Source organism: Hemiscyllium ocellatum, chromosome 16 (assembly GCF_020745735.1).
Source record: "Hemiscyllium ocellatum isolate sHemOce1 chromosome 16, sHemOce1.pat.X.cur, whole genome shotgun sequence".
Classification (NCBI taxonomy): domain Eukaryota; kingdom Metazoa; phylum Chordata; class Chondrichthyes; order Orectolobiformes; family Hemiscylliidae; genus Hemiscyllium; species Hemiscyllium ocellatum.
Window position 1 is genome coordinate 70,270,879 of NC_083416.1, and position 26,689 is coordinate 70,297,567.

A 26,689-nucleotide genomic window follows, 5' to 3' on the forward strand; every position below is an offset into this window, starting at 1 on the left:
GCAATCAAAGATGGAGTGACTAAATCAGGCAAGTGCAAGACAGAGTGCAGAATTGGAGGATAGCAGAAATTTTGAAGGATTGTGGGCTTGAAGAGTCAACAAGGGTGTCAAATGATGGAAGGATTTGGGAACACGAATGTGAACACACAACTAGTTTGGCTCATATGATAGACGGTGGGAACAAGTTTTAGAACTATGTAACCAGGCGGTTTGTAGGTGCACTTTAATACAGTTGGTTATGAAGTTGTAATCAAAGATACGTAATAAGAGTGAAATTATATTATTGATCAGGGAAATATTGACTGAGATGTATCAAGAAAGGAATTGAACATGAAATGAAACTTCTGTAGTTCCTGTTGAAAGTGCCTAGGATGTTTGGGTGCAAATTAAGAAATAGTATAAATTAAAGGATATCTTACCATTGATCAGTCTGCACCTACAAATGATGTAAAGAAGAGCCCTCACAGCAGATAGTGATGTAGAGAGTAAAACTTTCTTATGGGAATTGATTCAGCTGGAACCGTTGTTATAAGAGAAAATTGACGGACAAGGGGTTGGAGCCATCCAAATTGTAAGGCTAAAGAATATTGAGCAATATTTAGGAGTACTGCATATTGATTTGGGAAGTTGGAGAGGCGAAAATTTGGGCAGATCGTTCGATTATTTTGTTAAATCAATGGTTGGTTTTAGAATTATTGTAGAATATAACATGGCTGAAAAGTAGTTGGACATCTTCTGGACAGAGTAGAGCAAGTATCTTGGGTATAAACATATCACTTGTCACTGCTTAGATAGCACATAGAAAGATTCAGTGGATCATGCATCTTTTCTGGTTAAGATTTTATCAGTTTCTGTACTTTCACCTAATTCACCTGTGCTGACTTTACTTGTCACCTCTTAAATTCTTTATACCAAAGTACCATTTGGATCAAGTTCATGAATTTTTCTACCATTTATGTTAATGGTTGTATGTGCTTCACCCTGGATGAATGTCTATCATCTGTGCTATATATCATAATGCATGATAGTGACAGTAAGATTTGATTTTTTTTAAGAGGCTGGAAATCAGATTCATAGTACCTACTCGAATATCAATTTTAGCTCAGCTCAGGTAATAGGATCATCTAGCCTCTTGAGTTAGAAGACTCTGTACATTTTAACATATTTTGAATGAAATATTAAACTGAAACCATACCTGCTCTCTTGATGCAAAAACTCTCAAGCCAACATTTAAAGAATAAGAGAGTTTCCTTAATGTCCTGACTGATATTGATCCCTCAAACATTACCACCAAAACAGTGTCATCTGATTGTTATTACATTAGTGGTTTGTAGAATTTTGTGTGTTTATAAATTGGCTGCTTTGTTCCCTAAATTACGACAGGAGCTCCATTCAAAATTACTTCATTGGCTGCAAAACATTTCTCGGAGGCCCAGAGGCCATGTAATGCACCATCTAATTATTTATTTATTTTGCAGCTTATGACTTTGGATTTTCTTAGAATTGTAAATTTTACATCAAGACTGGATCATAGCGCTTTTGTTGACATATGCTTCTTCAGTTTAATCTCAGTAATTTATATAATGCAATTGTAAGTTATAATTTCAGAGTTGCAATATTCGTACCCCTCCTCCTGCTCTGTTTTCCACCTCGCTCTCTGTCTTCCCCGCCTCTCTCTCATGCCCCGCCCATCTTCCCTCATGCTCATTGTCTCACTTGTACGTGCTCGCTCTCATTTTTTCCCCCCCCCATTTGTCTATATGCCTCTCTTGTGCTGTCTAACTCCAGCCCCCACCCAGGTGTGCTCTGTCTCATACAGACACACATGCACGCCCACACACACTTGCACATGCACGGTCTCGTGTTTGTGTGGTTTTCATCACAACAGATCTGACGTTTTCTACATTTGAAACCATCTACTATTATCCAATGCACAAAGAACCATTTAATGACTAAATATTGCTTTTAAAGAAACAGTTCCTTCAAAATGTTTTTTTTTTACAGTGGACAGCTGTTTATGCTAAACATAATCAGAGATGAAGGATTTGAGTATTTATTCTATCTCACACCTGTCGCTGTTTTCTGCATCAGAATTCATGCTGATGATTGAATCCATCAGGTATTGAAGGTTGGAAATAGTTCAGACTGTTCTATTTATAGGCACTTAATTTGATACCTCGGGATGAAGCACCAGCAGAAAATGAACCAAGAACCTGCCTTTGAACAGTCATGGAATGGAAATAGAATATCTCTATAGCTGATACTGTATAATTCTTACAAAGTGGCTAAGTATTGAAAAGGATCAGTCATGCCTAATCTTCTCAGGTGCACTTGTAAAATTTTTGTTGTTAAATATGTAAGTTGATAACATTACAAGTCAAAGCACATCATGCTATCAAGAAAGTTACGTCAGTGTTTATGAGGGGATTCTTCTGTTAAGGTTGAGACTTTAAGCACTGTATTGCAAGGGAACAGCATGGTCCCTCTGGATTTTGGATCATGTCCCTAGCTATCAGAATTAAAATATCTCAGCTGTATTTGTTATGGCTTCATCATTTCCCAACCAGAACATTAGGTGGTATGCCCCGCTTAGAAGGGATGGACGATACCACATGACAACAGATGACAAAACTTTGCAAATCAAGCTCGTCTTTCATGATGGAAGTCTAATTTTCTGTATTTGTGAACATTGGCAGGAATTTCGAGCTTTGAAGCCCAGATTTGGAGGAAAATAATGAAAGAATTTAAGAAAAAAGTTTAAATTGTTATTGTCAATGGAATATTTATAGTTATGAATGGTTACTATGAGCCTTTCTTATGAGACTGACTGTGTTAAAAAATTTTGTTTCCGTTTACCAAATACTGAATCCGAATCAGTTTCATTTTGAAGTTTGGTGGGTGTTTTGACACCAAAACTTAGCATTAAAGTAAATCATAACATGGATTCTAGATGCTTAGCTTAAGTGCTGAACAAAAAATAATCAGCGAAAAATGATTTTAAGGTAATTGCTAACTTCTTGTTTTGCCAAGAGTTAAAGCTAAATCCCATTTCTTAATTTAGTAGTGTACCAGAAGCAATTTAATGAACTGCAAATTTTAATGAAGGTGGCATCCTTGCTATTGCAAAACCCAGTGTGCTGTTTTCTGTTGAAGACAGTTGGATATGCCTGTTGGTAGTATATTCTAAGATTTTTAAAAAAAATATGCTACATTCCAGAAAGTTGTTGGATTTCAAAACCAAAATAAATGGCAGTCAGCCTTTCATAGGACTGCATATATAACTTTGAAGGAGAAGTTTGATTCTTAAGTGTTGATTTTATAAGTAATTTTAAGTATTGCTGGAAAAAAAAGCTTTTCATCTTGCACTTATCAGGACAATTCACAAGAAATATCAAAGTAAAGGGAAAGCTGTATGAGGAGTTTGGCAATTGTTGGTTGGCAATTGGACTCTGATTGGTAAAGGCTTTGTCACATATTGATTTGTACATACTGGTATTGAATCTTATTTTGAAAATTACACAAAGCTTGCAAACAATATTTTGCTTAGATTTTTTCTTCTTTCTCTCTCAAATGAACAGAGCAACATAAAGACAGATCCAAGTTTGAGTTGGAAAGAAATGAGGGCTCGGAGAACATATATATTCCAAGTTGCACGTCATCGAACAGTTCAACTGAACAATATTTTTCTGGAGCACACGCTGCTCCTAGTGCAGTAACTGTGGTAGCTCCTGCCCACCATCCTGACAACACTACAGAGAGCTGGTCTAATTTCTATAACAATCACACGGGCACAAATTCCTTTGGTAGAAATGCAGCCCCAAAACGACGATGCAGAGACTATGATGGTAAGAAGCATGCACAGCTTTCTGTAGCAAAAAGGTTTTGGGTGAACTCATATCCAACTGTTGCATTTTGAAGTGTGAATATTGTCAAGATGACCTGCATTGAAATGGCTGAATAGAAAACTTAGGTTTAATATAAGAATGCTTAAGGGTAATATGATATTTGTGAAGATTTTGTTGGTGTGGGTGCAGTGAGAATATTTCCAGTTGGGACAAAGAACATACAGAGCATATCAATGTAAGAGAGACATCAGGAATTTCAGAAGAAACTTGTTTACCCCAAGAGTGACTAGAATGGAAGTGACAACTGGGCAACGCGTTTAAGTGAATATAAGGAGAAGATTAGCCATTCATATGAGGGATCAGGGATTAGAAGGGTAAAATAGGTTTGTATGAGGATGGTTGGGAGGAGTCTGATATGGAGGGTAAACACTGGTTTAGACTGGTAGGGCCTAATGTGCAGGATATCTGTATAATTCTATGTAATAAAAATGGATCAAAATCAGTGCTTTTCAGGTAGAATTTAATGGGTTTTCCCTGGTGTATGATTTGTTTATTAGGCTTGCTTTCAGGCTTTGAGGACTGAAACACATTGTTATGTCAGGTCCAGCATCATGCATGCCCACTGGGCGGGTTGTCAAAAGTGCAGGACAGATTTTGGAAATCATCACTAATCGGAAAGTACTATAGATGTCTCAAAATATTTTCAGTGTCTTGTTTGTTGAAAATAAATGTGTCAGCTGTTTGTGATTATGGACCTATGAGTATGTACTCTGTGCAATGCATGTGTAATACTACAGTAAGGTGATTGCTGAAAAATGTTATTTCCTTTTTCTTTACACAACCAGTAGAATCCCTTTTGTGTCCAAGTCTGATTGATATGTTCGAAATAATTTGCAGAAAACATTGCACTGAAGTTTCATGTCTTATTTTCAGAGAAAGGCTTCTGCATGCGTGGTGACCTCTGCCTTTTTGACCATGGGAACGATCCACTAATAGTGGAAGATGTGACTCTTCCTGGAATGATTCCTTTTCCGCCGCCACCTCCAGGCTTACCTCCCCCAGCTCATCAGTTGCCTCCACCAGGGCATCACTTACCTCCACCCTTACCAGGTCTCCCTCCTAATTTGAGGTTACCCCCATTACCGCCACCTGGACAGCCACCACCGCCTGGCATCCATCCTGTATCTGGCAAGTACAGCGTTCTTTTTTGTAAAATACTGAGTTAAACATATTTGTTTGTATTTAGTAAACTTTGATTAATTCTATGTAAGCTTTTGGTTGTTCCTGAATAATAACTAACATTCATTTAATGTAAGTCTTTTGACCTTGTAGCAACTATTTAATTTCACTCCTGTGAACTAGCATTATGTTTCAGTGTGAGAAAATCACTGAACACTGAATGTTAACTAAGAAACATGGACATACATCTAATATTCTTCATAAGTGAGGATAGCTTCACGTAATGTTAATGCAATTGTGTTTTAAAAGTTGAAAAGGTGTTAGTGAGTTTTGAGAGGATTTGTGGCTCAGGTTGTGGTTCTGGATGTAGGTTTGCTCGTTTTCAGCCATTTCATCACCATACTAGGTAGCATCTTCAGTGAGCCTCTGGACAAAGCCTGGTGAAAAGATGTGCAACATGCAGTCATTACAGAGGAAATTATGGGATTAATCACAAAATTAGTTTGACATTGGGGTGGCACGGTGGCTCAGTAGTTAACGCTGCTGCCTCAATGCCAGGGACCCAAATTCGATGCCACCATTAGATGACTGTCTATCTGTGTGGAGTTTGCACATTCTCTCCCTACCTGCATGGGTTTCCTCCCACAATCTAAAGATGTGTAAGTTAGGTGGATTGACAATGCTAACTTGCCCTGTAGTGGCCAGGGATGTGCAGGCCAGGTAGGTTAGACATGGGGAAATGCAAGGTTACAGGCTCTGGGTAAGGGGATGCGTCTGGGTGGGATGCTGTACAGAGGGTTGGTGCAAACTCACTGGGCCAAATGGCCTCTTTCCACACTGTCAGGCTGCTGAGATTCAGAGATCAGTATTATAGTATTCTGAGTCTATTGCATGCCACATTGTATTTTTTTCAATATTAAAATCTTTCTGAAGAAGCAGGTTTCATTTTAACAATCTCAGTTTTGTTTTTTTAATGTGCTTGGTTGATTTAAACACCCCTGAGTAATGCAACCTTAAATCATTTTTACCACTGAACTGAAATAGACTTAATGATGGGAGAACTGGGATTATTTTTTGGAAAAGTAAGGAAGGTACAATAACTGAGGATGCCTTGTAAGGTTAATTTGATGGTTAACTTAGCATTCCGTGATGATTTGAAATGTTGTACAAAAGGTTATAAAAAATTGGATTAAAAAAGTGATAGCTGAGTGAATAGGTAAAAACTTCTCAGCCAAAGAATAAACATCTCCAATGTGTTTCGTGAGTTGTTATATTAAATTTTGTAGTTCAGGAGTTCCCAGTAGAATCATGAGTACCTTTTTAGAATTACTTTTGAAGAAACTGTATATTTTTAATTGCTGTAGTAACTTGGGATTTGCCTCTAATGGTATATTATCACTTAATGTCTATGACATGCTAACATATGATTTCCCAAGAGAAAAGATTTTGCTTGAAAACCAGCCAGTTCTGTATGTTATAGTTGTCACCCCCTTGTTTTGTGGAATAGTCATGGAGCAAAGAAAGAGCTCATTCATTCCATTGAGTTTGGAAGAACCAGATGCTCTTTGGAAAAAAAAATTCAAATTAGCCTCACTCCGAAGCATTTCCTGCATTTCTTTCCATCTGTTAAGAATCTCTTTTCTTCATGAAAGTTACCATCAGATCTGTTTCCACCCTCCAAATGGTTAGTAGATTCCACACCTTCACCAAGCATTTCACAAAAAGTATTTTTCTGGTGCCTCTGGTTATTTTGCCAATGGCCTTAAATCTATGCCTCCTTGTTATAAATCCTTCAGCCACTGGAAATAGTTTCTTTCTTTGCTGTATTCAAATCCTTTGATGTTACAGATCTTCATCAAATTTCCTGTTAGCCTTTGCTTTAAGAAAATCCCTATTTCTCCATGCTATCCATGTCAATGCAGTCCTTCACTGCTGGGACCATTCTGGTAACATTTTCATTCTACCTCTCAAATTTCAACTTCCTTCCGAAAGTGCAGTTCTGAAGATCAGAAGCAGTGTTCTGTCTGAGGTTAAACTTGTATTTTCTAAGTGTTGAACAATCTCCTGGCTACTGTGGCTATTTTAATAAAGCCCAGGATTCCATAGGCATTATAACTGCTTTGTTAATTTTGTCCTGTGAACTTTTGAGACTCGTGCACAAATTCTCCTAGGTCTCCATTTTAGGCCGCTCCCTTCCCGCTCCATCTCTTGCCGCCAGACTTCTAAATTTGTAATTTTATTTCCAGTTCCATGTGGTTTTTCACTTGGTGGTGGTGTACTTAGTCACCATCTTTGTTCCCTCTGACATGGAATGCTTGGCCAGCTCCCAGAGCAGCAACCGGCACATGGCAGTCTGAATTTCAGGAGCTGATGGTGCTTCGATTGTTGTAATGGGCTCGGTGGCAAGCCTCGCCTGCGATGGCTGCAAAATATTATTGACAAATGGGTTCATGAATGTTCATGACCTTGGAGGAAGAGCCAGTATCGTGATGAACCTGCTTCAACACTTTGTAGATCTACATGGCATAACTTTCTTTCCTGGACTTCTTCTCTCTTCTGTTCTCCTCTCCTGTCTGAGCTGTTCTTCACTGTTGCCATCTTCACTTCTTTCAACACCCTTATGACAACTAATGCAATCTTTTTCTCAACCATAGTTGCAGTCAACTTCAGATACAGAATATGATATTCTTCACAAATTTGCATGCCATCTTTGTGAAGGGGCCATGCTAATCTCTGTAGCGCTCCAATTTTAGTCTTGTCTCTCCCCATTTCTTTTTTTCTTCAAAGCATCAGTTACACAGATATCAGTTTCATAAGTCTGTCCTCTGACAGTATGTTGTCTTTCTCACTTCTTTATACTTTTCGAAGTTTTATTGCAACTTGGAAATTTTGAAATTTTGCCCCATGACTAACTTGTTAATGTGTATCAAAAACTGGAGTGGCCCTGAAAAATACCAATTTATTGTAACTGTAACCATTTGTATCTTTCTGCCAGTTTTAGAACTACACTATTGCTATTATTCCAGTGGCTTCAATTTTGCAAAATGACAATTATGATACTTTATCATCCACCTTTGAAACTACATGCACTGCATTGACTGCATTGTTCTCATTCATCGTTTCCATTACCTCAACAAAACCTCAGGTTATTCATGTTTGATTCGTTCCGAACAGATCTGTGCTGACACTATTATCAGTCAACATTTGTCGAAATGGTTATCAAGTTTTCTTCAGAATTATTATTATTATTATTAATAATAATATGTCCTCGTCAAATACATTTAAACTGCTTATAATTGTCAGTTTTTCTTTTCCCCACATTATTTCTATTTGTGAATGTTTGTTTGATTGCTGAGATAAAAAAGTTGGATTGTCTATTTAAAAGATGATTCTCAAATAGTCATTATTCCTCCCTCAAAAAATGACAATACCTAAAGTTAAAAATCAGAGTTACTTCAATCTGTTTCATTTGTCAACATACTTGGGCATTTGAATGGGTATTCATTTTTGAAATGTCATGATTGTGGGGACACTGCTGGAAGTAACATTTTTAATTACTAGCAAAAGTAACCACTTTAGCTGATTTGAAAGTTTTTTTGTTTCTTTTTCATCACATGAAATACCAGTTATTCAGAGCGTGACTTTTGACCAAAACCAAAGCCCTATTGTAAGATACTGCTAACATTAAGATCTTCAGCATATAGAGTATGCTGAATATAGAGTACTGCCACTTTTGGGCCAGGGACTATCTTGAGATTTGGTTTAACATTTTCTGTACTGAGTTATCTTATTGTCACACATGAAAACTATTGAACTGATAATGGATACTTTTACTGTTTACAAGACGGCCACTGGTAAAACTCCAAATGCATATCCTTTGTCATTGCTTTTTTGGCAGCGGACCCTGCTACTTCAGTCTCTATATGGAAAAAGACAGTATGCTCCAGAACCTTCACCTGTGACTTAGCATCTTCAGTCAGTGGCTTACCTTGACTGAAAAGTATTAATTCCACTACAGCACCAGTGCATTTCATGACTTTTATTCTTGAAACCCTTGCATAACTTGTTAAATTTGGAGTACCCTAATTTATCTTGAAGCCTTTTCAACAAACAGGCAATTTGACAAATATCACTCTGCTGACTTACACAAATAGCTTGACAATCTTTGGCCCTTTGAGAACAAAAAGACATCACTAAATAATGTTTGGATGTCATGGGGTTGTCAAAAATATTATGCAAAATGTATATCAATCTTTTTGATTTCCATAAAATGTAAGTGAGGATTGGACATCCTTCACTCCAATTCAACAAGAGTACCCTTCTCTGACCCCAGGTGAACAAGGCTCAGAAACATAGAAGTTTACAATTAAGCCAAGTAAAAGCAAAGTAGTACACTGGTGCCAGTGCAATTATGATGAAATTATGTGGGATAAAATAACAAATGTTTCAAGTGAATGTATCTCTGACTGAACGTTGTAGTCTATTGTGCTCATTTATAAAACCAACCTATTACAAAAGTATCAGTCACATAGGCTTTGCATATGTAACAGTTGAAACCATTGGACTTTTATAATATGACTTCCTCAATCCCTGCATAAAATCTGTGATGAATTTATTTTTGTCGCCCAGAAAAGATTCTCTTTCTTAAGTATGTAAAACACTGAAAGCTTTGTTGCTGAATTGCAAAAATAGTTGTGAATAGGGCTAATATGGTCCTTTTGATATAAAGTTGTCAATCAAAAGCAACTTTATGAATGATTTCTAAACAAATGTGTCTATCTTTTTACATAGTGTTGTAATTGCTGATACTAATGCTGATTATTTTGTGTTGTCTTTTATAGGACCACATCCAATCCCAAAAAGTGGTGTAGACAGCATTGAAGTTTCTGGGACCAGTACAGTACCTACCTTGCCACCTCCAGGATTGAGGCCACCACCTTTACCTCAGTATCCACCATATGTGACTTCAGAATGTAAGGAATCACCATCTTATTTATAAGCTAGAATGAATATCATTTTATGATTGTCTCCAGTACTCAAGCATATTTTTAAATGGTGATACTGCTGTATTAATAGTAATGTTGCCTTTTTAAACCTAAACTTCAGTGTCAGCTGATCAAAAGTATACATTTTAACTTGAATTACAATATTAAGTCATTTTAAGGTTTTATGTTTGGTTTAATATTTCTTATTTGAGGTTGTCCACTGTTGTGTCTGCACATCATATATGCCTTTTGCTGAATTTATAACTGATTAAATTTTCCTCATTAATGTATTCAACAAATTTTAACTGTGCAAGTACTCCTTGAAGACCTAGCCTGAACTGCCTGAATCCAGATATGACTGTTGGGTTGTGGACATGTTGTGAATTTAATTATTTGTGCTTTTTATACCATTCTGTGCATTGTGAAGTGTAATAAAAATGGTTTGAGACTGTTAGATATTAATAATACCTGTGTTTTGGTTATATCAGTATGATTTTCTTAAGATCATAATACATAGGAACAAGACGAAAGTGAAGACTGCAGATGCGAGAGATTAGAGTTGAGAGTGTGGTGCTGGAAAAGCAGAGCAGGTCGGCCAGGCATCCAAAGAGCAGGAAAGTTAACATTTCAGACAAAAGCTGAAGATGTGTTGCTGGAAAAGCGCAGCAGGTCAGGCAGCATCCAAGGAACAGGAAATTCAATGTTTCGGGCATAAGCCCTTCATCAGGAATTTCCTGATGACGGGCTTTTGCCCAAAACGTCGATTCTCCTGTTCCTTGGATGCTGCCTGACCTGCTGCGCTTTTCCAGCAACACATTTTCAGCTCTGATACTCCCAACATCTGCAGACCTCACTTTCTCCTCCATTTCGGACAAAAGCATTTCAACATTCCTGATGAAGGGCTTTTGTCCAAAATGTCGACTCTCGTGCTCCTCGGATGCTGTCTGACCTGCTATGCTTTTCCAGCGCCACATTCTGTATACATAGGAGCAATCCAGGTATGCTCCACCATTCAGTGAGATCATGGCTGATCTGACAGCCCTCACCTCCAGTTTCCTGCCCTTTCCCCATCATCCTTGATTCCCTTACTGACTACAAATCTGTCTATCCCAGCCTTTCAATATTATTAATTATTCAACCTCAACAACGCGCTGCATTAAATAATTTCACAGATTCACTACCCTTTCAGTCAAGGAATTGCCCCTCAACTCTGCCTTAAATATGTAATTCTTTATTTTGAGTTTGTGCTCTCTGGTCCTTCACTCTACCACAAGGGTAAACACCTTTCTGCATCTGCCCTGTCAAATCCCTAAAGAATCTTGTGTGTTTCCATGAGGTTAGCGCCCCCCTATCACCCCCATTCCAATGATTATAGGCCCAGTGTACTCTACCCCTCCACATCAGACAATCGCTCCATGCCTGCAGTCGACCTACTGAACCTTCTCTGGGATGTTTCCAATGCTGGTATCCCTTTCCTTAGAAAAGGTATCCAAAACTGTTAAGTGTTCCAGCTGTGGTCGGATTAGTGTCTTGTATAGTTAATTTTATACTCCATTCCCTTTAAAATAAAGGCCAATATTCCTTTTGCCTTCCTGCTGAAGTTAGATTCTAACTTTTTGTTCCATGAACAAGGTATCCTAAATACCTTTGTCTGTAGCTGTCTGCTGTTTTTCATAATTTTAATAATATTCAGCTCCTCTTCTTGCCAAAATGCATAACCTTAGATTTTCCCACTTTATATTCCATTTGCCAAGTTTTTGCCTAAGAGCTTAACCTGTCTTATATTCCTGTACAGATTCGCTCATCTTTACTGCTCACCTTCCCATCCATTTTTTGTGTCATTCGCAAATGTACATTAGCTTTCCTCATCCATATCATATATTGTAAATAATTATGGTTCAGCACTAATCCATGTTGCACGAGTTACAGGTGACCATCCAAAAGATGTTCCCCTCATCCTAAATAATCGTCTTCTGTTCATTCGCCAATCCTCTCCAGATGCTAATATATTACCTCCAACCCCAAGGTCTGTTAAATTATTAATCTAAATTATTGAGCAATCTAATGTCGAAAGCAGTCTTAACAAATTCCTTCTGATAATCCAACTATATTGTATCTCTGCTCCCCCTTCATCTATTTGGCTTGTTACCATCTTAACGAATTCTAGGAAATTTGTCCAGCATGATTTTCCCTTTTTGAAGCCGTGTTGACTTTGTTTAATCTTATTATGTACTTCTAAAAGCTCTGCAATTACATCTTTTGTAAGCAACTCTTAACATTTTCCCAATGCTAGACGTTAAGCTGACTGGTCTATAGTTAACTTTTTTATTTGTTTCCTTCCCTTTCTTAAATGAACATGTTACATTGGCAGTTTTCCAAATCTCTGGGACTTTTCGAGAATCTAAAGACTCTTGGACGATTACTGCCAGTGCATCCATTATTTATTTTAGCCACTCACTTTAATATCCAAGGATGTTTCCCATCGGGGCCAGTGGACCTTTCAGTCTTCAACTCCATAAGTTTCACTCTTGCTTTTTCTGTAGTGATAGTTGTTTTATTTATTTATTTGGTTTATTTTATCCCCTCCTTTTGCACCATTGTGATTGATACCATAGAAATAGCTTAGTTTTTACTTAAATATGATAGTATTTAATTTTAAAGCTGTGTATGGTTTGTGTAAATTATGTTAATCAACTCTCTAAAACAGCAAGACAAAAGCTGAAAAAATTATTTATAGCTGGGTCCTCTACTTTTTGTCATTTACATAAATTATTTGGGTATGAACATAAGAGGTACAGTTAGTAAGTTTGCAGATGACACCAAAATTGGAGGTGTAGTGGACAGCGAAGAGGATTACCTCAGATTACAACAGGATCTTGACTAGATGAGCCAATGGTGAAAAATGTGTTGCTGGAAAAGTGCAGCAGGTCAGGCAGCATCCAAGGAGCAGGAGAATCTGCAGTTCTCACTTTCTCCCAGATGGGCCAATGGGCAGAGAAGTGGGAGATGGAGTTTAATTCGGATTACTGTGAGGTCTGCATTTTGGGAAAGCAAATCTTAGCAGGATGTATACACTTAATGATAAGGTCCGAGGGAGTGTTGCTGAACAAAGAGACCTTGGAGTGCAGGTTCTTAGCTCCTTGAAAGTGGAGTCGCAAGTAGATGGGATAGTGAAGAGGCTTTTGGTATGCTTTCGTTTATTGGTCAGAGGATTGAGTACAGGAGTTGGGAGGTCACGTTGCGGCTGTATAGGAAAATAGTTAGGCCACTGTTGGAATGTTGCATGCAATTCTGGTCTCCTTCCTATCGGAAAGATGTTGTGAAACTTGAAAAGGTTCAGAAAAGATTTACAAGGATGTTGCCAGGGTTGGAGGATTTGAGCTATAGGGAGAGGCTGAACAGGCTAGCGTTGTTTTCCCTGGAGCATTGGAGACTGAGGGGTGACCTCAGAGGTTTACAAAATTGAGGGGCATGGATCAGATAAATCTTTTCCCTGGGTTTGGGGAGTCCAGAACAAGAGGTCATAGGTTTAGGATGAGAGGGGAAAGATATAAAAGAGACCTAAAGGGCAACTCTTTCACGCAGAAGGTGGGTGCGTGTATGAAATGAGCTGCCAGGGGAAGTGGTGGAGGCTGGTATAATTGCAACATTTAAGAGGCATTTGGATGGGTATATGAATAGGAAGGGTTTGGATGGATATGGGCCAGGTGCTGGCAGGTGGGACTAGATTGGGTTGGGATGTCTGATCGGCATGGACGGGTTGGACCAAAGGGTCTGTTACTGTGCTGTACATCTCTATGACTTTGAGTCATGCTAACATTGACTTTTTAAGGGGTAAGCTGCTACACAAAATGTGTGTGTCGCATTGGTCTTGTGAAATTATACTTGCACTACCTTGGCTGCCCTTGAGCTTTGCTGGAGTTGATGTCAGGCTGCATAACCTTGCCATCACCTACATAGTGACCAGCTCAGGAGCAGGATGAAACAGCAACTTTTCTCTGACCGGATCTCCATCAATGTCTGCACTGAGTGTGTCATGTAAACATAAACTCCATTTTCCAGTTAACAATCTTATCACCCTTTGGTTGATGACCATCACAATGTCTGTTTGGTCACCATACTGAAGTAAAACTCGCCACAAAATAAATATTCCATATGACATGAATCAACTCATATTAGCAGTGAGTGGTGTATCTATAGAGCAAGCTGTCAGAGGGAGTGGTGGAGGCTGATACAATTATAACATTTAAAAGGCATCTGGATGAGTACATGAACAGGAATGGTTGAAAAGGATATCAGTCAAGTGCTGGCAAATGGGACTCGATTAATTCACAATATCTGGTCGGTATGGACAAGTTAGACCAAAGGGTCGGTTTCTGTGCTGTACATCTCTACGACTCGATATAGTATGCAAATGCAACTATTTACTTTTCTGTATTATCCTGGTGCCTGTTTCCATGTCTGTTTGTTTACAGCATAGAAAGAGACTGTTGTGTCTCTGGGGTCTATTAGATTAGATTAGATTAAATTCCCTACAGTGTGGAAACAGGCCCTTCGGCCCAACAAGTCCACACCGACCCTCCGAAGAGCAACCCACCCAGACCCATTCCCCTGACTAATGCATCTAACACTAGAGTCATAGAGGTGTACAGCACAGAAACAGACACATCAGTCCAACTCATCCATGCCAACTAGATATCCCAACCTAATTTAGTCCCATTTGCCAGCACTTGGCCCATATTCTTCTAAGCCTGATGATTCAGATACCCAATCAGATGCCTTTTAAATGTTGTAATTATACCAGCCTATTCTAGATGTTTCAGATAGCAATCTAATTAGACCCAGTCAATTACCTTTACCTCAGAATAATCCAAAAGCACTTTGGATTGGATAAATTAGTACTGGCTGTCTGAACTGCAATAATTGAACAATCTAACCTTTCTTGATTTGGGCGCATCTTTTCATAGATCAGTCAGGAAATGTCAGGGTATGTGCAGTAAAATGTGCACATACATCCCCTAGCTTTCTGCAGATTTCAGGTATGTTCAGCTACTCATTGAGGACTGTGAATGAATTGAAGATAGCTTGCAACTGATTGATCGGTATCATTGATTTGTATAAAAGTTTACAAATTAAGTACTATTCTTCAGTAAAGTATTCTTACATCCAAATTGCTAATTCATGGCAGTTGGTCAATAATCAAATTTAAAAACAAAACCTTACATTGGGTGGAAAACACACAAAATGTATAAAACCGGTCAGGAATTTGAGAGAAATGTTTTTACCTAGAGTGGTTAGCATTGGGAATTTATATCATAAGGTTGCTAAAAAGGGATATGGTGTGTTGACGCTTATTGGTAGGAGGATTGAGTTTGAGTTGAGAGGTCATGCTTCAGCTGTACAAGACACTGGTAAGGCTGTACCTGGAGTATTGTGTACAGTTCTGGTCACTGCAGTGTAGGAATGATGTGGAAGCTTTGAAAAGGGTTCAGACAAGATTTACTAGGATGTTGCCTGGTATGGAAGTAAGGTCTTCCATACGAGGGTATATGAGGAAAGGCTGAGGGAACTGAGGCTGTTTTCATTGGATAGAAGAAGGTTGAGAGGTGACTTAATCGCGAGGTATAAGATAATCAGAGGGTTAGTTAGGGTGAACAATGAATGCTTTTTTTCCTTGGATGGTGAAGGCTAATACAAGGAGACATAGCTTTAAAATTGAGGGCTGACAGATTTAGGACAATGTCAGAGGTAGTTTCTTTACATAGAGTGTAATAGGGGCGTGGAACAGCCTGCCTGCAACAGTAGGAGACTCGCTGACATTAAAGGCATTTAATTGGGCATTGGACATATGGACAATAATGGAACATTGTAGGTTCAATGGGCATCAGATTAATTTTGCAAGTCAGCCCGACAACGAGGGCAGAAGGGCCTGTACTGCGCTGCAATGTTCTATATGCAGTGTAGAGATAAATAACATTAATACATAAAGAAGGAAAATGAATAATATTGGTGCCCGGGTGGATTTGTCGTGCAGGACAGTCAAATTCTCCGAAGTCAGAGCAGAATCTCTGCCTTAAAGAAATAAAACTGCTATGGGAAAAGTGGTGTGACTGTGGCTATTGAGAGAAGTTAATAATAGGATTTGATTGAAGGATTAGATTAGATTACTTACAGTGTGGAAACAGGCCCTTCGGGCCAACACGTCCACACCGACCTGCCGAAACGCAACCCACCCATACTCCTACATTTATCCCTGCCTAACACGACGGGCAATTTAGCATGGCCAATTCACCTGACCTGCGCATCTTTGGACTATGGGAGGAAACCGGAGCACCCAGAGGAAACCCACGTAGACACGGGGAGAATGATTGTCACCAGTAAAAGGGAAGTCATCCTGAGGTTTGAGAGGATTTTAGAATTCAGCAAAGTATATCAGGTTTGCTGGAAGAAAAAATAGAGGAAACAGAAATTAGCATGACATAGAAAAACAAATTGAAAAGCTTTGAAATGTAAACATGTTATAGAGATTGGTGAATCTAAACATGGGTCCCGTTAGAGACCAGTGAAATTATAATGGAAATAGAGTTGACAGATAGAAGCCCAAAACTTTATTTACTTTTATCTTCCTGGTAGAAGGACCTAAAAATTCCAGATTTTTTGAGAAGCCAAGGTCAGTAGAGAGCGATAAACCTATGGCTATTCACATTAATTTAGAAATAGGTACAAAAATATTAATTGGGTCCAGAAGCCACAAATTACCTGAGTTTGAACGGCTAAATCTGAGGATTTTAAAAAGAAATGGTGGCTGAGATGTTGGATGCTTTGGTTTTATCTTCCATGTTTTTGCATGGCTACCATATTTGTTTTTCGATAATGAACAAGAAAAGCAGAGAATTTTGGGATAGTGAGTCTGACATTGCTATCATGGAAATGACGTTGGAGATGTGGGAACAGAGCACCTCGGAAATCATGATATAATTGGGCAAAAATTATGTTTATTTATGAAAGAGAAATCATATTCAACAAATGTAAACATTTAAGAATGTAATTGCTGGATAGATAAGGTGTGGACTAATGAATCTATCTTACTTGATATTTAGAAAGCATTTTCTGTGAGATTCATGAGTCCATTACGTAACATTAAGACTTGAGATGGAGTTACTGTGGTCTGAAAGTTTATGGTAAAGTAAGTAAATGGTCATTTCTGAGTTGGTCGGCTGTAACCAATAGGGTACTGCAAATATTTGCTCTTCATTTGAGCTAACTACATAGAGTCATAGACATGTACAGTATGGAAACGAACCCTTTGGTCCAACGTGTCCATACTGACCAGATATCCCAACCCAATCTAGTCCCACCTGCCAGCACCTGGCCCATATCCCTCCAAACCCCTCCTATTCATAGACCCATCCAAATGCCTCTTAAATGTTGCAATTGTACCAGCCTGCACCACTACTTCTGGCAGCTCATTCCATACACGTACCACCCTCTGTGTGAAAAAGTTGCCCCTGAGGTCTCTTTTATGTCTTTCCCCTTTCACCCTAAACCTATGCCCTCTAGTTCTGGACTCCCCAACCCCAGGGAAAAGACTTTGTCTATTTATCCTATCCATGCCCCTCATAATTTTGTAATTTATGAGGTCACCCCTCAGACTCCGATGCTGCAGTGAAAACAGCCTTGCCTGTTGATCCTCTCGCTGTAGCTCAAATCCTCCAACCCTGGCAACATCCTTGTAAATCTTTTCTGAACCCTTTCAAGTTTCACAACATCTTTCCGGTAGGGAGGAGACTACAATTGCACGCAACAGTGGCGTAACCATTGTCCTGTACAGCCGCAACATGACCTCCCAACTCCTGCACTCAGTACTCTGACCAATAAAAGACAGAATACCAAACGCCTTCTTCACTATCCTATCTGCCTGCGACTCCACTTTCAAAGAGCTATGAAGCTGCACTCCAAGGTCTCTTTGTTCAGCAACACTCTCTCGGACCTTACCATTAAACGTATCCGTCCTGCTAAGATTTGCTTTCCCAAAATGCAGCACCTCACATTTATCTGAATTTACCTGCCACTTCTCAACCATTGGCCCATCTGGTCAAGATCCTGTTGTAATCAGAGGTAACCCTGTTCGTTGTCCACTGCACCTCCAATTTTGGTGTCATCTGCAAACTTACTAACTGTACCTCTTATGCTCACATCCAAATCATTTATTAAATGACAAAAAATAGGGGAGCAGCACTGATCCTTGTGGCATTCCACTGGTCACAGGACTCCAGTCTGAAAAACAACCCTCCACCACCATCCTGTGTCTTCTACCTTTGAGCCAGTTCTGTGTCCAAATGGCTAGTTCTCCCTGTATTCCGTGAGATCTCACCTGGCTAGTCAATCTCCCATGGGGAACCTTGTCGAACGCCTTACTGAAATCCATGTAGATCCCATCTACCACTCTGCCCTTATCAATTTTGTGAGACATTATTTTCCACACACAAAGCCAAGTTGACTATCCCTAATCGGTCCTTGCTTTTCCAAATACATGTACATCCTGTCCCTCAGCATTCCCTCCAACAACTTGCCCACCACCGACGTCAGGCTCACTGGTCTATAGTTCCATGGTTGTCCTTACCATCCTTCTTAAACAGTGGTACCAAGTTAGCCAACCTCCAGTCTTCAGGCATCTCATATGACTATTGATGATACAAATATCTCAGCAAGAGGCCCAGCAATCACTTCTCTCGCTTCCCACAGAGTTCTAGGGTCCATCTGATCAGGTCCTGGAAATTTATCCACCTTTTGTGTTTCAAGACATCCAGCACTTTTCTTGGAAGCAACCATCTGTACAGTTTGCTAGTTTGCTAATCATAACATAGTTAGGTGAGAAAGCAAGTTTCAGGGGAGACACCAAGACTTCATACGAATTTCAGTAGAGAGTTGAATGGACAAGAGATGATAAATGGTGTGTGACGATCATTGTTTTAAAAATCACAATATTTTCTAGACAAGTGGAGACCCACAAAATATTTGTGGTGAAATTAATATCCTTATTGAAGCTATATTTATTTGAGTTGTTGGCTGTTTGCTATTCCATACCCTCTCTTGAACGGCTAATGCCTGAAACGTTGATTCTCCTGCTCCTCGGATGCTGCCTGACCACCTGTGCTTTTCCAGCACCACACACTACCCTCTCTTGAACAGCCCTTCACTTGCCATTCCTCTTGTACTATAATCATTATATTTTTTCCATCGTCTCATAACTCCACCTTTCCACTCCTTTTGTTCTTTTACCATGTTATCTCCTGCCATTTACATTTCCAAACATTATCTGGTTTGAATAAGGGGTAAGCTCTTACAGACTGAGATGAGAAATTTCCTCTCAGAATTCTGAATGTTTGAAATTCTGTATTGAGAGCTCTAAATGCTCAGTCATTGATGATGTTCATGTCAGATGTTAATAAACTTTTAGGTGTCCAGGGAGTTAAGTGCAAGTACAGGGAACTCCATCAGCCATGCTGGAGGCATTTGTCTGTTATGTCCAATCATAGTAATCATTTCCATTTTGGAAAGGTTGAACTCCCAAGTTCAGGAGAAAGTCCGGCATGAAGAGGGTGCCAGGCTCCTCAATGCTCTGACACAGCTAATGGGCTCTCTGGTAGATCTGCCAGGGCATACGCACATTCACTGTGTCTGCATGTCAGTACACAATTGTACTCTGTTGCTTTGAACTTCTCATGTAAGTCCTTTGGGTAGAACTCTTATGAAACTTGACCGTAGCATCTCAAGTCTTTTCATAACTACCTTGGTTTGCCTAATGTTTCAGGATATGCAGATGTTGCCTCAGGATTTTTCTCAAGGTATGTATAATGTTAGTATTTGAGCTGGTGGCTGCAGATGTGGAATTGAGTGCCAGTTTGTTTTCTACTGTCCTATCACTCTCTCAACACTGTTTGTTCAGGAAGCATTTCTTGGGTATCTGGAAGGAAAAGAGTACAAATACAGGCTATGAGTGAGGAATGAGATGATGAAGGTGTGAGGAAAGCAGAAGGTAGGTACTTTCACCACCTGCAGTTAGTAACCCACTGAGGGCCACTTCCTGCCTGTCTTCAGTTTTTCAAATTGTAGGAGAAGGCAGACAACAGAGATGAAGTCCAATAGGATACCCTGCTCAGGCATCAGACAGGAGGTGGGAGGGGCAGCATTATTAGCTGTCCTTCAAGATCACATTCCCCATCCACCTAAACATCCATGAAGTTGGAACATAGAAAAATACAGCGCAGTGCAGGCCCTTTGGCCCTCGATGTTGCGCTGACCCAAGCCCACCTAACCTACACTAGCCCACTATCCTCCATATGCCTATCCAATGCTTCTTTAAATGCCGATAAAGAGGGAGAGTCCACTACTGCTACTGGCAGGGCATTCCATGAACTCACGACTCGCTGAGTAAAGAATCGACCCCTAACATCTGTCCTATACCTACCTCCCCTTAATTTAGAGCTATGCCCCCTCGTAATAGCTGATTCCATACATGGAAAAAGGTTCTCATGGTCAACCCTATCTAAACCCCTAATCATTTTGTACACCTCTATCAAGTCACCCCTGAACCTTCTTTTCTCCAATGAAAACCGCCCCAAGTGCCTCAGCCTTTCCTCATACGATCTTCCTATCATACTAGGCAACATCCTGATAAACCTCCTCTGTACCCGTTCCAGTGCCTCCACATCCTTCCTATAGTACGGTGACCAAAACTGCACACAGTACTCCAGATGCGGCCGCACCAGAGTCTTATACAACTGCAACTTGACCTCAGGACTCTGGAACTCAATTCCTCTACCAATAAAAGCCAGTACACCATATGCCTTCTTCACAGCACTATTTACCTGGGTGGCAACCTTCAGAGATCTGTGTACATGGACACCAAGATCCCTCTGCTCAGCCACACTACCAAGTATCCGACCATTAGCCCAATACTCCATCTTCTTGTTACTGTTACCAAAGTGAATCACTTCACACTTACCTACATTGAACGCCATTTGCCATCTTTCTGCCCAGCTCTGCAGCTTATCTATATCCAACTGTAACCTGCCACATCCTTCCTCACTGTCAACAACTCCACCGACTTTCGTATCATCCGCAAACTTGCTCACCCAACCTTCTAGCCCTTCCTCCACGTCATTTATAAAAATGACAAACAGCAATGGTCCCAAAACAGATCCTTGCGGAACACCGCTAGTAACTGCACTCCAAGATGAACCTTTACCATCAACTGCTACCCTCTGTCTTCTTCCAGCCAGCCATTTCCTAATCCAAACCTCTAACGCACCCTCAATGCCATACCTCCATATTTTTTGCAGTAGGCTACCATGGGGAACCTTATCAAATACCTAACTAAAATCCATATACACCACATCTACCACTTTATCCTCATCCACCTCCTTAGTCACCTTCTCAAAGAATTCAATAAGGTTTGTGAGGCACGACCTGCCCTTCACAAAACCATGCTGACTATCCTTGATCACATTATTCCTATCCAGATGTTCATAAATCCTATCCCTTACAATTCTCTCTAAGACTTTGCCCACAACAGAAGTGAGACTCACCGGCCTATAGTTACTAGGGTTATCCCTACTCTCCTCCTTGAACAAGGGAACCACATTTGCTATCCTCCAGTCTTCTGGCACTATTCCTGTAGGCAATGAGGACATAAAAATCAAGGCCAATGGCTCTGCAATCTCCTCCCTTGCTTCCCATAGAATCCTAGGAAAAATGCCATCAGGCCCAGGGAACTTATCTATTTTCACCCTTTTCAGAATTTCCAACACCCCTTCCCAACATCCCTCAAAGCCATCCATTCTAATTAATTGTGACTCAATATTCACATCAGCAACAATGTCCTGTTCCTGAGTCAATACTGACGAAAAGTATTCATTCAGTGTCTCTCCAATCTCTTCAGCCTCCATGCACAACCTCCCACTACTATCCTTGACTGGACCTATTCCTACCCTAGTCATTCTTTTATTCCTGAAGTTAGAGCACCCCCCGACCCATCCTAACTCTGCCATTATCTTGGTGGTGCTGCTTGTGCTTTGAGGCAGAATGTCCTCCTGAGTGAAGGGCAAAAGCCCCCGCTATGGCCAATTAACACTCCAAAAAATATTAAATAGCTATGTGACTCTCAGCATTTGCAGGATGCAAATTCCCACTGACTGTTCGAGTGGCTGGGTAGAAGACCGTAAGGTACATTATGGTCATTCACCTCTTTGACTCTGCTCCACCATTCGCTCATGGCTGATGTATTTCCTAACCCCATTCTCCTGCCTTGATCCCCTTACCAATCAAAAGCTTACCATCTCTGCCTTGCATACACCCAATGACTTGCCCTCCACAGCCCTTTTCAACAATGGGTTCCACAGATTAACCATTGTCTGCCTGAAGAAATTCCTCCTCATCTCCGTTCTAAAGAGTAGCCATTTCAACCTGGGACTGTGCCTTTGGCCCTTAGTCTCTCCTGGTCGTGGAAACATCATATCCAGGCCTTTCAGTATTCTGTATATTGAAGTGAGACCTGACAGTCTCCATCCTTTGAAACTCCAGAGTCCTCAACCTTTTCTTCATATGATAAGCTCTTCATCCTCAGGATTATTCTTGTAAACCTCCACTGGATCCCTTCCGAGGCCATCGCACATTACCTTTGGTATAGGGCCCAAAACAGCTCACGGCGTTCCAGATACGGTCTGATAAGAGCGGCCTTCAGCTTCAGCAGTATGGCTCTACTCTTGTATTCTAGTCCTTTTGAAATTAGTGCTAACATTGCATTTGCCTTCCTAACTGCCAATTAAATCTGCATTTTAATCTTAAGACAATCTTAGAACTCTGACTCCCAAGTCCCTTTGGGCTTCAAATTTCTGAAGCCTTTCCCTGTTTTCATCATCTCCATCATCCATTAAATTGTGCTCTTGGAAGCCAACAGCCAAACTTTAGATGAGGCTTTACCAACAGCAGATGAAATTTCTGTGTCAGGCCTACTCATTAGTTTTAGTAAGATTACGGTGCATGTTCTAAGTTTGTCAGTTTTCTTGCCTCCTTGGACAATGGTGTCAGTTATCAGGTTCGGTTTTAGAGGTATTGCTTGCATGTTGCCTCACCAACTAGTGGCTGTTCATGTGGGGGAAAATGTCAATGAGTATCGATGTCCTATTTTTGAGGCATCATTGCCAAACTTGATGTGTTCATCAGACAGCAAACAGCATCAAACATTTGCAAACATTGTTTATATGGTTGTGGTAATGTTGGGCAAGAAATTAGAGCTGCATGGAACATGCGTAATGCAGTGCCTTCACTTTTAAGCATAAACTAGGTTAACCAAGTCAGTGCTAATGCTGCAGAGAACAGGTTGCTGTTGCAATGTTTTGAGGAGTCAACTGGAGATCCTGTTCGACTGGAATTGGTGCTGATGGTTGTTGCATGATTTTGAGGAAGGGCGCAAAGTAATGGTTGCTAAATTCATAGGTTAATACCAAAATGGATAGAAAAATATGCGGTGAAAAAGACATGAAGTTGTAAACAGATATACAAAAGTTGAGTGAATGAGTAAAAATCTTGCAGATCGAGTATAATGTTGGAAATGTGAGATTATTCACTTGAACAGGAAGAATGAAGAAGAAAAGTATTAGTGAAATAACTGTAGAATTCTGAGGTGTGTATTTCTGAGGCTTTGTGTATTCTAGTGCGAGTCACAAAAGCTACAGCTCATAATCAGGAAGACTTTTGCAATGGCTATCCTTTATTAGGAGATGGATCAAAATAAGGAGGCTACATTTCAGTTATACAGGACTTAGTTATTCAGTTATACATTGTGAATACTTTGTGCAGTTTTGTTCTCCTTATTTAAGGAAAGATGCAAGTGCATTAGAAGTGGTTTGGAGGAGGCTTACTGGATTGCTACCTGGAATGAATGTTTTATCTTTTGAGGATTGCTGAGCAGGCTGGGTTTGTTCCCACTGAAGATTAGAAGAATGGGAAGTGGCTTAAGTGAAGAGTATATCTTCACGATTGCCCTTTTCGAGGTGGATGTAAAATGTATGTTTCCTACTGTTAGTCTAGAATTAGAGGACATTGCTTCAATGTTTGAGGTCACCATGAAGGTATGGTCAATTTCATTATTTTTTAAGGCAGAGGTGAGTAGATTCTTATTTGGCAAAGGCATGCAAGGCTATCTGCTTGCTAAATGGGAATATGAAATTCAAAATACAGACAGATCAACTGTGATCTTATTGAATGACAGCAGGCTCGAGGGGCTAAAAGTTCTGCTTTTTCTCCTATTTTATGTGTTTGTATGTTGTGTAATGAGAAGGAGCTAAGTAATAATCTTGACGCAAAGGAACCTTGGGAAGAACATAACCTAAATATAATAGAATTTGGCATTTTGTACAGTTCATTATGACACTAGGGTCTCCAATATGAAGGAAGGACCTTAGCCAAATTGTCTCTTATACATTCCTATGGTGAGTTGGAGAAATACCCAAAAAACATTTTGCTGCACAAGCAATGGCTCATAGTTAAAGAAATGCTACATTTGTGCAATGGATGCAAGTTTCCTCAAGGCACAAACTTACAAATGAAAGGTAAATTAAATGTGACAAGTGAAAGAAGTTGAAGCTTGCATTAGCTCAAAGGAAATTGGTTTATAAGGATACCAGAAAAAATTGAAAAGTATGAGGATTGTAAGCATTTAAGAACCCAGCAAAAGACGACAAAAACATTGATAAGGAAGGGAAAAGAGAGTGTGCATATAAACTTGTGAGAAACAAAGGTAGATAGTAAAATCTTCTTTAGGTACTATGAAAAGGAAACAAAAACAAAGATTGTGGACTCATTACAGATTGAAACAGTAGAATTTATCGTGGAGAAACTAAACTGTTTCTTTAAGTCTCTTCACTGAAGAAAGTTTCCCAGGAATACTGAGCAATCGGAGGCTGATGAAAATAAATGACAGTAGTAAATCCGTACTTCTTGAAAAAATAACTGAACTTAAGGTTAAATCCTGTGGACCTGTTGAGCTTCTTCAGTTATCTTGTAAAATTCAGTATATGCAAGAAAGGTTCCTGTAGACTGGAAAATAGCAAACATAATCCTACTGTTTAAGCAGAAAGGAAGGTGGAACATGGACCACTTAGACCTATTAATTTGACTTCAGCAATAGTGAAAACATTACGAGGTGCAAGACAGAAACACATTTCTGGAGAATAGTGGCATAAAGGGATATTAAAATGGCAGGAGAATATGTGATATTGAGCTAAATGATTAATTGTGATCTGATTGAGCCAGCTCCACCATTCAATGAGCTGAAAAGCCTGCTCATGTTCGAATTTCACTAATGAGCGCTTGACAGCAGGGAAAATTATATTAGATTAGATTACTTACAGTGTGGAAACAGGCCCTTCGGCCAACAAGTCCATACCGACCCACCGAAGCACAAACCACCCATACACCTACATTTACCCCTTACCTAACACTACGGGCAATTTAGCATAGCCAGTTCACCTGACCTGCACTTCTTTGGACTATGGGAGGAAACCGGAGCACCCAAAGGAAACCCACGCAGACACGGAGAGAACGTGCAAACTCCACACAGTCAGTCGCCTGAGGCAGGAATTGAACCCGGGTCTCTGGCGCTTTGAGGCAGCAGTGCTAACTGCTGTGCCACCGTGCCGCCCACTGTGCAGTGTAAGTGTGTTTGCTCCTTTAGAATTTGGTTTTCCACTTTTTTTTTTCTTTTCCCAGTCCTGAGTATTGAGAGCCATTGGGGTATCTATGGCATCAGCACTGTTGGATTATATGTTTAGGCATAGATAGATAGCTACATTTCGGACTTTAAAGGTCTATGTGGCTTGGTTACATGCTGTTTTAACACCAGAACTGTTACGATGGAGTTATGCTAATTATTTTAGAAATTACATAACACATTTCACATTTCACTTCACATATTCACTTTTCGGCAGCTGGATTTGTATGCAATTTTAATGTTTGTGTTATAAAGTTTTTTAAATCCTAGTTTGATAGCAGCTAAATGAGTGCTTCCAAAATTCTTTATGCAGTGAGCTCATTTTCACGTGTACTGTGTATGCTCCCAGGCTCGGGGGAGCAGTTTGTAAATGTTTTTGGGGGGGTGGGTTATCTCTTTCTCTTCATCACCACCCTCCCTCTTTTCTCCTTCCCTACCACCCCATCTCTCATCTCAACTTCTCATCATTTCACCTACCATGGGGGAATTGATGAAAAGAGGTAAAGTAAAGAAAAATATCTTTTCTCTCTCACTTTTGAAACAGCAGAAATCGAGCTTGACTGAGTAGTTGATTAGCCTACCAGTTCTCGACCTTTTGTGTCTAAAATGCCACCAATCCCCACTTTGTCAAAACAGATACTGACACTATCGTGATAAAAACACAACCCATTTTTTTAACACGTGTAATTATAATTAATAATTTTTTTAAACAGTGTATTCCATCTATAGCCTTTTTGTATTAGAACATGCCTTCCAGTTGAACCAAAACGCATTTCAAAGGGCACTCGGCTGTTGGCGATAGCAGCTATCGTAGCACTACTTGGATTGGCAAACCTCAGTTGGGAATTCTTGAGCTAAAATTTTTGGCTGTAGCGTTGAATCATTCATTGTTTTTCATTAGGATA

The 26,689-nt window shown here is 39.8% G+C and overlaps 1 protein-coding gene and 1 pseudogene across 3 annotated transcripts in view; one reads left to right on the top strand and one right to left on the bottom strand.

Moving 5' to 3' along the window:
- The window catches only part of rbm27 (RNA binding motif protein 27), a 152,205-nt gene that overhangs the window by 33,295 nt on the left and 92,221 nt on the right, over positions 1-26,689 (top strand). For all 3 annotated transcript variants that reach the window (XR_009645550.1, XM_060837360.1, XM_060837361.1), the window contains exons 6-8: positions 3,579-3,845; positions 4,779-5,033; positions 9,866-9,997. Coding sequence is in view for 2 of the 3 variants with exons in the window: in XM_060837360.1 (XP_060693343.1) it covers positions 3,579-3,845; positions 4,779-5,033; positions 9,866-9,997 (654 nt within the window). In the remaining variant the exon portion in view is untranslated. The remainder of the gene's footprint in view (positions 1-3,578; positions 3,846-4,778; positions 5,034-9,865; positions 9,998-26,689) is intronic.
- On the bottom strand, positions 7,698-7,812 carry LOC132823571 (U6 spliceosomal RNA; annotated as a pseudogene).